The 11,776-nt window shown below is 35.8% G+C and overlaps 1 protein-coding gene across 1 annotated transcript; it reads right to left on the reverse strand.

The window, feature by feature from the left end:
• Positions 1-657: 657 nt before the first annotated feature.
• Positions 658-10,425, reverse strand: LOC110735146 (condensin complex subunit 3-like). Its single transcript, XM_021915305.1, has 12 exons — positions 9,550-10,425; positions 8,238-8,441; positions 7,962-8,107; positions 7,011-7,279; positions 6,670-6,764; positions 4,809-4,956; positions 4,302-4,741; positions 3,682-4,193; positions 3,513-3,573; positions 3,146-3,415; positions 2,457-2,718; positions 658-1,197 (listed from the first exon to the last, which is right to left on the reverse strand). The coding sequence occupies exons 1-12, from the start codon at positions 9,913-9,915 to the stop codon at positions 875-877; spliced, it is 3,096 nt and encodes a 1,031-aa protein (XP_021770997.1). The 5' UTR covers positions 9,916-10,425; the 3' UTR covers positions 658-874.
• Positions 10,426-11,776: the final 1,351 nt, after the last annotated feature.

The following is an 11,776-nucleotide window of genomic DNA, read 5'->3' on the forward strand; positions in this document are numbered from 1 at the left end:
TCCCAAGAAGCCTCTTCCTTGACATCTTTGGGTTTTTCATAAACATCTTGAATTATTTTCTATATATCTTTGATGATATAGATTGATTTCATTTGCATACTCCATTGATCAAATTCTCTCCTTTAAATGTAGATACCCAATTAACTTGGGGATTAAAAATGTTTGTGTTTGTGTTTTATGTTTGTGTTTGGAGGAGACCATTTGGATTTAGATGGAATTGGTGTTAATATGTAATTTGGAAGATGAATGAAAAATTAAAGGCTTTGGATTAAATTGGCTCTGAGACCAAATGTTGGAATTTTACGTGCAAAAGTAGTAGTGAGTTGCTAGCGTAATGTATTTTATTGCATGGGTTGATATATACACAAATGCATGGCAAGCCTTGTTTTTATAGTAGTGATATGTCGATCATATCACCTCCACCGATATACTACCATTTTCTAGCGAACTCTAGATATTTTGACTTTCATAATTATCAATACTAGACTAGATTTTCTAGGCATTCAAGACAGCCCTATTCTAGAGTTTTCTAGATATAATATTGTAGATATTTACTTAGATTTTTCTAGATTACTAACTGTCGCTTGTTGCTCGTGAGTTGTCACTAGCTGCTGCAGCTTCCGGTAGCACATGTTGCATCAGTTAATTAGTTATCTCACACAAAGAAAGCGTCAGTAATAAGCAATTACAGGCTCTAAAAGACATGGGCAATACAGTTGATTAGTTAGCTGTAAGCTAACAAGACCCAACATCAATAAAACATCTCCATTTAATGTCATCAGAGTTTTATCTGCACATTTTCTGACAAATTACACTTATCCCAAAAAAAAGGTTAAATTATATTACAAATGTAGAGGTCTCTGAAAGCATCAACTCACTGAGGTGATGAGTCTGAACTGTTGGCCTCCTCATCAGAAGTTAAATCTGACTCTTCTTCCTCTTCGATACCATCATAAGCCCTACTAGTAGTCATCTTTGTCAATGCTGCTGTTTTGCAGGCCCTTTGGGAACGCGCACCTGACCGAACAGTTGAGTTAACAATAGACGTCGTCGGTGAAAGTTCCTCGTCAGAGGAGCTGCTTTCTTCACGCTGTACACGCCTTCTTGAACGGGTTGGTCGCGTGGAACGCTGAGCTGGAGTTGCTGGCATTTCACTTGTATGATCTTCATCAAGATTATACTCCAGATCCAATGATCCTAAGAACACCGAACATTAACATTAAAACAAGCTGCTGAAAACAATAGATTGCCACAAGAATTTAAGGGATTTGGAAGGAGCTTAACACAGTAAGACACACCATAAGTAGTCATCTAAAATCTTATGTGGCCATAACAAAGTAGTTTGTAAAAAAAACCCATCATATTTCCAACAAACTAAAATGATGTATGATGCTACTGAGGTAATGTTGAAGATATGATTACACCCATTATTTCATGTTGGTACTCCCTAAAGCATATATGATGTTGATAGGTGAAATTATAGCTTGAAGAAATCAACTTATAAGTCAAGGTGCTGTTATAAATCATTCTATAAGACATCATTAAACAAAGTCACTGTTTCTACTTTTATGTAGAATCTGTGGTCACTCTCAAATAATCTAAACCTTGGTCTAAAAATGTCAGTTAAGGACTACAGGGTAGAAACATTAGTAAATGAGAGAAATAAAGGACAAACATTGCAACACCACTAAGTCATGAACATAGAGGAAGATCTTGAGAATTCTTTAGACTGGTACAGCTAACCAACCTTAAGTCAGACACAATCCTTCAAAGTTTATAGCGTTTCATAGTCTAATGTTCAATGTTGGAAATGTTCAATGTTGGAGGTTTTACACAAATAATTGTCCCCTATTTCTACCTGAAGTGAAAATCTTTTAGGCAGTTGCTAGTTGATATTTCATCTGGTGATCATTTAAGTACATTGAAAATGCTATAAATTGTTGCACAAGCACAAAATATCACGTAAAGGAATATTAGAAGGATTTTCATTGCCTAGCCTCTACGTAAAATCTTTGAAGGGGCATGTGGTCCACCATATATGAATCACACATGGAATCAACAAATATTAAACCTGTTACCTCAAATTTTCAAATTTTTTTAGTTTACCAACATGTTACTCATGATTTTTGCTAGCTATCCTTCTTCAATGGCCTTGAAATACAGACAACACCTTTTGTATGTCAATTTACTATACAAAATTCAAGCACAGCCAGCTGTCCCAAATCTGACATAATTCGAATCCCAAATAATTATCTTGGACGCTATTTTCCTAAATCCTAGTTTGTCTCTCATTTATAGAAGTTCTGCAAACTTGAAATGGTACATCAACAAACAAAAATAGTTGGTATCATTTAATTTTCTGGCAAGCAACAATCTTTAGTTGTTGAGCTGACAATATTACAAGTTTTTATAAGAGAGAGAGAATCACAGAATCTAGAGCAAGTTCAAGGTTTTACCTAGAATGACTTCAGCTTTATCTCTTGACAGGTCTTCGTCTGGACTACCATCCAATGCCTTCAATTGTTTAGCCATGCTAGTCAGCTCTTTAACGAGCTCCTTATCATATGAGACAGATCCAACAACACGATTTAGCAGGAGTCGCATCAACTTGATTATTCCTTGTTCTGACACTCGGAAATGGAGTGATATTATGATCTTGCATAATGCTGCAACATAAGCTTTTTCTGCTGCTGTTTTTTTTGTCTGAAAGCCAGTCACCTTAAGAATACAAAAGAGTGATAATTACTTATTATGGAGTCGTATGTAAATTCCAATATGCCACCACATGCCATTTCCATTAATAATAAAGAGTTAAATCAACATAAATAACCTCTCTACTGCTAAAGCATATATCTCAAAATAAACTCATGCTGCTCACCCATTAAGGCATATAAAAATATTACAAATCCATCTCCAAATTTTACATGTTAAGAATAGGATTTATACACTCTGATACGATATAGCTTAAGATTCTTAACATTATTCCAGTAACTGAGAGAAGTTTATATGCTCAGCTTAATTTGGGCACTGGCTGCACAAAACAGTCCCATAAAAGCTTGTTTCTCGAATGGTTAATGTTGATAAATCAAAGGTTGTTCACTTTTTTAAAACATACTTAAATCAATGAGAAAGTCATAAGTAATACCTCAACGGCAATGCGTATAGCAAGACCCTCCTCTCCAGCCACAAATCCATCAGTGTCAACTACAGAACCTGGATTATCCTCAGGGTTATCTACATGATTATCGGTCTCCTTTTTGTACAATGTTGACTGCATCATCTGTAGCATAAAACGTGATGCTTGGACTGCACGTTTACGCAAGTTAGATATCATGACCACTGATCCCCCATGATTCCTGTCAATTCCAGGCCACATTGCACGCATTACTGGAACAAAGGCCTTGGATAGATGCTTCTGAAAATCAGGACCGAACACATAATGTCATGCCGTCAGAATGTGAAGATGCAAATAAGCTCAAAATATGTTACATAATTGTAAAAAATTTACTTACCTTATGATTAACTGACAGTGAAGGGTAATGCTCAAAAAACACCGATAGACATTGTTTTAACCTGTTGAAAAAAGAAAAGTTAAAGGAAATAAAAGGGGGAGAAACAAAAGCTAAACAACTGTCCCCAAAAGCAGAACCACAAAAAACACTGGGAAGCTTATTGCGGTACCTCTGTACTTCACTGTTTTCCTCACTGAAATAGAAAGCAATTAACTTGGCCAATATTAAGGAATGCAGGGAACCAGGAATGCTAGGATAATTCTCACTCAAAAGAAGAATCTTTGCAAAACCTTCCCCTAGAGTAGCTTGGACTGATTCGTTGTCCCCCACATCCAATACTTGGTCATCAAAATTACTTTCTAATCCAATGTATAAAAGAAAAAGTACTCCATCATTGTTGCAATCAACTTTATCACATATTTCAGGAGCAAGATGCAGCTTGTTATCAGGGATTTGTGAGAGTAAATCTTCACCTATAGCTCTATCAACATCTTGAGGGCCATGCCACATTACAAGGTCTAATAATCCCTTGCCAGCTAGAAGACTGATTGGAGAGGGGCCCTTGACAAACGAAAATCCTAGTTGTTTCACCACTTCTTCACTTGGCCTTTTTTCCAATAATCCATAAAGACCAAGACATCTGACAGAAACCCTTTGCACATCCAAATTAAGATGCTTGGCCTGCATACATATTTCATTTCAGTAGCAATCTCCAGAAATAAAATGGGGATGGGGTAGAATGAAAAAGGTGTAATGTCAGAGTGATTCAGAAAATTTTAACTTTCGTACCCCTGGAAGCAGCAAGGCGTTTAGTAATTCAATAGGTTCAATAGCCTTCCTTTGTAGCAAGTGTAATGATTTTGTATTTTCCAAGAGAAGACCAATAACAGCAAGGCAATGCAACCACTCCATGAAGTCGGCACTTCTTTCCCTGCATGGCCTAGCAAGTTCTTCCACAACGTTAAGAATAACTTCTTCAAACTCTCCATCAGCAGCATGAACTTTCTTTGCCAACCCTGCTACAGCATTGGCCCAGTCCCTTTCGCCTCCAATATTGATGCCATCTCCTATCAAAATCTTGTTTTCACTGCAATCTATTTCATATTCAAGTGGCTTATGCAGCAAGTCCTGTACAAATGTGCTGGCAATCCTCCTGATTGTAGCATCAGAGAAGTCAAGCAAAGAACCAAGCAACAGCAGTTGCCGTGATGCAAACCGATAATTTGCTCCTGAAAAGATTCCATTTTTCAGAAGGAGCACGCACAAAATCAGGTCAAAGAAATGAGCTTCACCTACCCGCTTTAATATGTGCTTGGACAAATTCCACATAATCAGAAACTGTTGCGGGGAGTACTTTCTCCAGGAGCTCACTGCTGTCAGAAGCTTCTGCTGCATAGACTGCAGCTTCAGTGCCCATAGTTGCAGCAGCATCAGAACCTTTCACCTGTCAACACACATATTTGCGAATTTCACATGTCTCATGAGGTCACTCAACCAAAAAAACTCATTGAAGACAGAAATACATTGATATTACTGATTACTAATTTATGATAATTGATTTAATTATAGGGTACAAGGTACTCTCTCCCAAGTATTTATGCCATTAAAGGTCAAAAAAAAGAACATATTTAAAGTCTGTAAGACAGAACTATTGTACCTATACGCATTTGAAAAGGCTCAAGGCACACTAAGGTGATTAAGGTCCAAAAGCCAACGCGCTAAACACAGGTGTGCCTTATCAAAGCAAGATACAATTCTGAAAATTTTAAGTGTGTAAAAATAGGTTGCTAATGAAACTAAAGCCGCAGGTGCATTTAGTATGGCTTTTTCAAAGTGCTCTGCAAGACCAATGAAAGCACTTGTCCCCAATTGCCTTGGGCCTCACAACTCAGCCACTCAAGCACTATTTTTATACTACAGCTACTGCAACTACTACTATTGCTGTTACCATCCATTTTTGATATTGGCTGTTGGAAGGTTCTAGAATATGCGCAAGACTGACATAATGATATGCCCTTTCTCTAGGATCAAGACTCCCCAGCAATCAAGTCAATCTATAAAATATTAACCTTACTTACTAATGTGACATATTCTAAACTAAAATATTGGGGGAATAAACAAATATGAAACATTCTCCCTCCAAATTAGAATATTTGGAGCAAACTATGTCATTTTGTGTAGAATAAACAGCCATTCACATACTTAATATACATGTAGAATAAACAGCCATTCACATACTTAATATACATGTTAAAGTATGTAGTCATTGTGAAAAGGCAAATGAGTGTACTAGGGAAGCATAAAAATCCAGTTGAACCTACTCATAATGAAAATCAGCACATTTAATCAAACACTGGTTGTATTGAAAAATCAAGCTTGTGATTTTCTTTGGGATTCAAAGAATCAAATAATATAATGATGTATCAAAATAAGTAGAAACTGAATGTATTTCTATTAAAAAATTTCTCTAGTTCACAAACCCCGGGAATTTGAGAGAGACCAAGGGGGAACATAGTAACTGCCAGCAGTGAAGCAACAATATACTAAGAATAATCCAAAGAAAGTAGAACATCAACCCTCTCTATACAACAACAGCAACAACAAAGCCTTAGTCCCAAAATGATTTAGGGTCGACTAGCATGAATCATCACAAGGAACTGTCTAAAGAAAAAAGTTTTCCCACTGAATCAGACTACTGCAGTATTCTCCATTTCATAAGATTCACTTATTGTTGGGATCACTATTCTAGTGTTCTTACACTTGTGGCATCAATAAGGGAAAAAAAAAAAAAATTGAATGGATATTACGAATTGAATGTGTACAAATAGTCTCATATGTTGGGTGAGACCTAAACCTCTATTGTTTTATGCATTTATTATCGTCAGTAGGAGTGAGTGAATGAGTGTTTGTACGGGGAAATTTGGAAAATTATCCTTACAACATCAAAAGCTCTAACACTGACATAGACGGAGTATGTATATTCCAAATTCCACCCATCTCAAAACAAGTAACAAAATTTAATTATATTTCCAGGACACGTGAGAAAATGTTCAGCTTTGTAAAGAAAAGTTATATTGTCAAGCAAAGGCAAAAAAGAGAATTAAAATAGAATGGCAAGACCGTTGTCCGTATAAAAAAGAAATGAGAAAGCATCAACCTGTGCCTCTTTATGTAGGTGCTGACACACAACCCTCCAATAGAGGGCAACCTCTGGTTCCAGTAGTTCATGGCCTTGGCTGCCATTATCTGAATCTGCAAGCATTAAGTTGATCTAAAACACAAATGCAAAACTTACAAATAGCACATTAAAGATTTATTAAAAAAATTCAAGCTTCCTCAGGAGCTATCAAGGTTTATGTGTGACAAAATCTCAGGAATTGAACCGGGACCATTACACATTCAGTGAAAATTTTACTTAAAACAAGTTTTAAGTTCAAATCAATACATTATGTGTGTATGAAGCATGAACATGAAAATAGTGGATTTTAATGCTCAAACCTCTAGCTTCATCACAGGATGATTCCTTGAACTGCTGTATCTTCTGATTTCCATCAGGCTTACCCATCCCAGCATCTAAGAGAGCCCTCATAACAGAAACACCAATGCTCTCGTATGTTTCTACATCAAGGTACTTAAGAAGTTCAATAGGATTATTGTTGCAGTTTTTGCTTAACCATTCATCTTTCATTAACTTCAGACATTCTTTCACAACTGCTGGTGCACGATCAGATAGTCCTCTCTGAAGGATTAAAGCCCGGAGCTTGATGCTGGAAATTTACAAATGGATAAATAAAAAGTAATGGTTATACCACAAAAGACCATGTCTTCAGTAGCATTAGCATATTCTTACTAATTGTCACACCATGTACATCAAGCTAAGACTAAATAAAGATAGGAAATAAACATTATCAGGATCAAATACTAACCTTCACACTAAATATGTAGATAGAGGGAATAGTGGGGAGGGGGTGGACCGGTGGACAGAATAAATAAAGGATATGAAAATACACAGGATATATTATGATGTTGAATCCCATTCAAAATTGGAAAGAATTCAAATTAAGCCATCTACAGTTTATGTATGATGCTTTTATTAACTCAAAAAATTTCAAGGCTAATGCACGTTGCTCATTGGGATAGAAGCCATTCCTTCATTTTCATTATTTCAAGTAGTTAAAAATACCAAAGGAAAGAGATACATGGTTGGATGTTCGATGTATCATGACAATGATTATAATCAACAAGTGTATAATATTCTGCAACAGAAAATAGCATTGTACAACCAATAAAGGGTTCTGTATTGTCTTGGACATCAAACCATAACTTATATTCATGATCTACTCAGCCAAGAGGCCAAATTAGAATCTTCAAAAGTATTTACAACCTAACCCAAGGTACTCAAGAAAAGCAAAATAAGCTATCATGTTGAGCAGCTAATGTGAAGTTTACCTGAGACTCTGGAGGGGAAATTTATTGGCCAAGACAAAATATGCTGCTTTGCGAACTGACTCGCTGACATCAAGAGTACAACTAATGATCACTGATGATGTTGCATTAGTGGGGGGGAGTGATAGCAGAATGGTCTTTCTTACATCCTGCATGGTTGCATCACGATTCTAAATTACAAGGTTTTTTATACTCAGGGAAATATCCCTGAACATGATTCTAAAATACGATTCTAAGTCAGTGAACAGCTTACTACTGCAAGAAAACATTAATACATACCGCGTTTTGTTCTGAATCCAGGGTTTTAATGAATAAATTAAGTATTTCACTGTTCTCAGAATCATTCACAAAACGTGATAGAGCTCTAACTGCAAATGTACGTACTACAGGAATTTTATCCCCCACCCGTGTAGTCATGCTCTCTATCACCTCATCCCAGAGCTCACTGCTCACTTCTGCATCATCTGGCAACCGCATTATGATCTAAAAAGCAGAAATTACCACAAAGAATAAGAAAAAAGGAAAGGTGAACTAAAGACACACCATCCATACAGAATATTATTCAGATATTAAGGCATAATTTGCATAATAAAAGTATCTACAGTAATGTAAACAAGGCTTCTTTAGGATTTCTTAAAATAATAAGCTAAGAAAGAAAGAAAGCATCTGCACAGGAACGAGTCTAAAATACATTTTCAGTATCTGCCATATAAGTAGGACATTCACTGGCTCCATGCTCCAACTTCAGAAGCATTGAGATCACGATGAGAATAATTTTATTTGTATATTTATAGCCCGTAGACCCGTAGTCATTGCTGTAGATATCATTTCTAGAACATGAAGTAAGCATTTTTTTTTTACAGAAGAATTTGGCATTCTTTGCCTTGAAAACTCTAGTACATATCAACCTAAAAAGTTTATTACTTCACTGGTCCAATTACCATCATCATATATTAGGAAAATATATGAAATAAGCATTATAATTGAGTAGTCTAATGTCGTAAAAATCAAAATACCATCATTAAACTAGAAATTGACAACAATGGATGTTGTGTGGCAATAGCATTTAAGTCTATAGTAATTTTTTCAACATACTCTACTTGCTCAGGAAACTCAATATTGAAATCCTTTATAAAAAAAAAATTAAATTCAAGCATATTTGAAAATTCTTACAATTATCATGGGTAACTAGTTAATTACTCTACTTTTATGCATTCTAATGAGGTTCATCATGACAAACTGCTTTCAACATTTCATATAATGGGTATCTAGTTAATTACTGAACATGAATACATCAAAAGACAAAATAGGGAAAAAATTACACTAATCATCAAACAAATCCTACTGGAAAAACCCTAATTATCAAACAAATCCTACTAGAAAAAACCCTAATGACAAGCTAAGAATCACAGGAAGGAACCCTAACTACATGATAATATAAATAAAATAAAAAATACAATAATTGCTGAATCATAGCAAATGAACCAAATTGAACATTTTCACAATCAGGTCATAAATTGGATGATTTTAATTTTTAATTTGCTTCATACAAAAAGTTAAATTAATTTAAAAATAAGAAAGATAATTGTACCTCAGAAATAATTTGACATGAACGAAACCTAGCAGTTTTATTAGCGGAAGTGACAGCAGAAAGAAGAAACCGCATAAAAGCTTCGAAGAATTGATCATCAATGGCGGAATTTTTGGAGTCGGTGAAACAGGCGAAGGTGGAAATGAAGCGGATGATGCGCTCAGCAGAGGCAGTTCGTCGCTGGAAATTGAAAACTGGTAATAGAGCTTTACGGTAGGAAGAGAAGAAGAGATTTGTAGGTAATGAAGATCTGAGATTCGAGAGTTCCTTGAGTTTTCGATTGTGAGTTGCGTATGAAGCTTTGCTTTCGTCAAGAATTCCAGCAATTTTTCGAGGTAATTGTTGATCTTGCTTAATTTCCGCCATTGTTGAGCTTCTTTGAGGTGCCCTTTTTGTCTTCCCTCTTTGTTTCTCTCTCTTCAACAAACAGTGAAAAATGAAATGGTTTTTTGAATTTGAGCGGGATAAATTGTGTAGCTGAGATTTTTGAAAGGCTTTGGGCCTTTGACTATGAATTATGAATTGGTCTTAAATGTCGCTCCCATTTACTAGGCGTCATTTGCATTTTTTGCTTGAAATTTCGTATTTACTCCTCGTATATAAATACTCTCAATACTCACTCACGATATTCACAACACATTTTACGCTACTTCACTTTCATTTTCTCTGTCTAAAATTAAAAAATCTGAAAATCAAAAAATAAAAAAATATGAAAATCAAGAAAAAAAAGTAAACACATCCACAACCCACCACCGACAGCCACCAATCCAAGGAGGGAAGAAGAAATCCGGCGACGGCAGACCCGCGGCGAATCCGGGTGACGTACGGTGGTCGAGGCGACGGCACCGGAGGCGAACAGGTATGTGTTTAAATCGAAAAAAAAAATCGCAACTTGGAACATCCGCCTGGAATTCCGGATGAATCAAGGAGGATCCGGAAATTTCAAACGGATCCTCCTTGGTTCATATGAAAATTTTAGGCGGATGTACCATCCATCTAAAATTTCCGGAAAAACCGAGGTGGATCCGTCTGAAATTTGCGGATCCTCCTTGGTTCATTCGGAAATTTCAGGCGGATGTTCCAATTTTTTTTTTCGTGATTAATTTTTTTAAAAAAACTGATTATTGTTATTATTATTAGTAATGTTATTATTATTAGTAATATTATTAATATTATTATTGTTGTTGTTATTATTATTATTGTTGATATTATTATTATTATTATTATTATTATTATTATTATTATTATTATTATTATTATTATTGTTATCGTTATTAATAATATTGTTGTTGGTGTTGCTGCTGTTGTTGCTGTTATTGTTGTTGTTGTTGTTTTGTACTATTTTTATTAGTATGTTGCGAAATATGTGGTTTATAATTATTATTATTGTTATTAATATTGTTATTATTGTTATTGTTATTATTATTATTATTATTATTATTATTATTATTATTATTATTATTATTATTATTATTATTAATGTTGTTGCTGATGGTGTTGTTTTGAAATTTTTTTTTTTAATATTAATATTTGTTGTTCAACTGTAATCAAATAGTTATTGATATTTTATTTTGTACTTATTTAATGTAGATTGAGGGTTCGGATGCTCGTCATGCAATATCAAGACGTTTGAATGCGTCTGTTAGGAGGGAGTCAGGTCGTTCAGTAATTACGAGGGTACCGTTTCGTCATGAGCAGCAATATGGGTCTCCTAGTAGTTGGTCGGGAGAGCATCAGTCATAAGGGAGCCTCCCCATGTACTCGTCGGGTGGACTGCCTACATCTGACAATGAGGACGAAGAACGAGCAAGTCATGCTGATCAAGACAAAGAGTATGACCCTTAGGATTATCATACGGTGTGTAGGGGTTAGCATGGGAGATTTGTTAGTAGTCAAGCGAGTCAACCTACTACCAACTCAGCAGAGACATGGTTAGTGCAGCAGCCGATGCCAGGTGGTCTTGAGGATGGTACCGTTATCCCTAGTTTTGGTGGTCACGTGGCATCATATATATGGGGCGGGACGGAGCGAAATGTTTTGCACTGGTTTAAGTAGGACACAGTTGTGTTTTGAATTGGTTAATTGGCGAGGTCGTCTTGCACAGGAGCACCTCGAATTGATTGATGGCAGTGGTATGTCTCACTTACCCGGGATTATGTTTAAGTGTCTCAACTGGCCGTTGATTTCTGCTTTTGTTGAGAGATGGCAGCCAGATACAAACACGTTT

Source organism: Chenopodium quinoa, unplaced genomic scaffold, assembly GCF_001683475.1.
Source record: "Chenopodium quinoa cultivar QQ74 unplaced genomic scaffold, ASM168347v1, whole genome shotgun sequence".
NCBI lineage: Eukaryota > Viridiplantae > Streptophyta > Magnoliopsida > Caryophyllales > Amaranthaceae > Chenopodium > Chenopodium quinoa.

Bases quoted from the DNA above. Each gene is read 5' to 3' on its own strand.
- LOC110735146 (XM_021915305.1), bottom strand. From the start codon at position 9,915: ATGGCGGAAATTAAGCAAGATCAACAATTACCTCGAAAAATTGCTGGA. The intron at 8,442-9,549 runs GTACAATTATCT...TCTGCTTTTTAG, and splicing joins CATGTCAAATTATTTCTGAG to ATCATAATGCGGTTGCCAGA. The intron at 2,719-3,145 runs GTATTACTTATG...TGTATTCTTAAG, and splicing joins CTATACGCATTGCCGTTGAG to GTGACTGGCTTTCAGACAAA.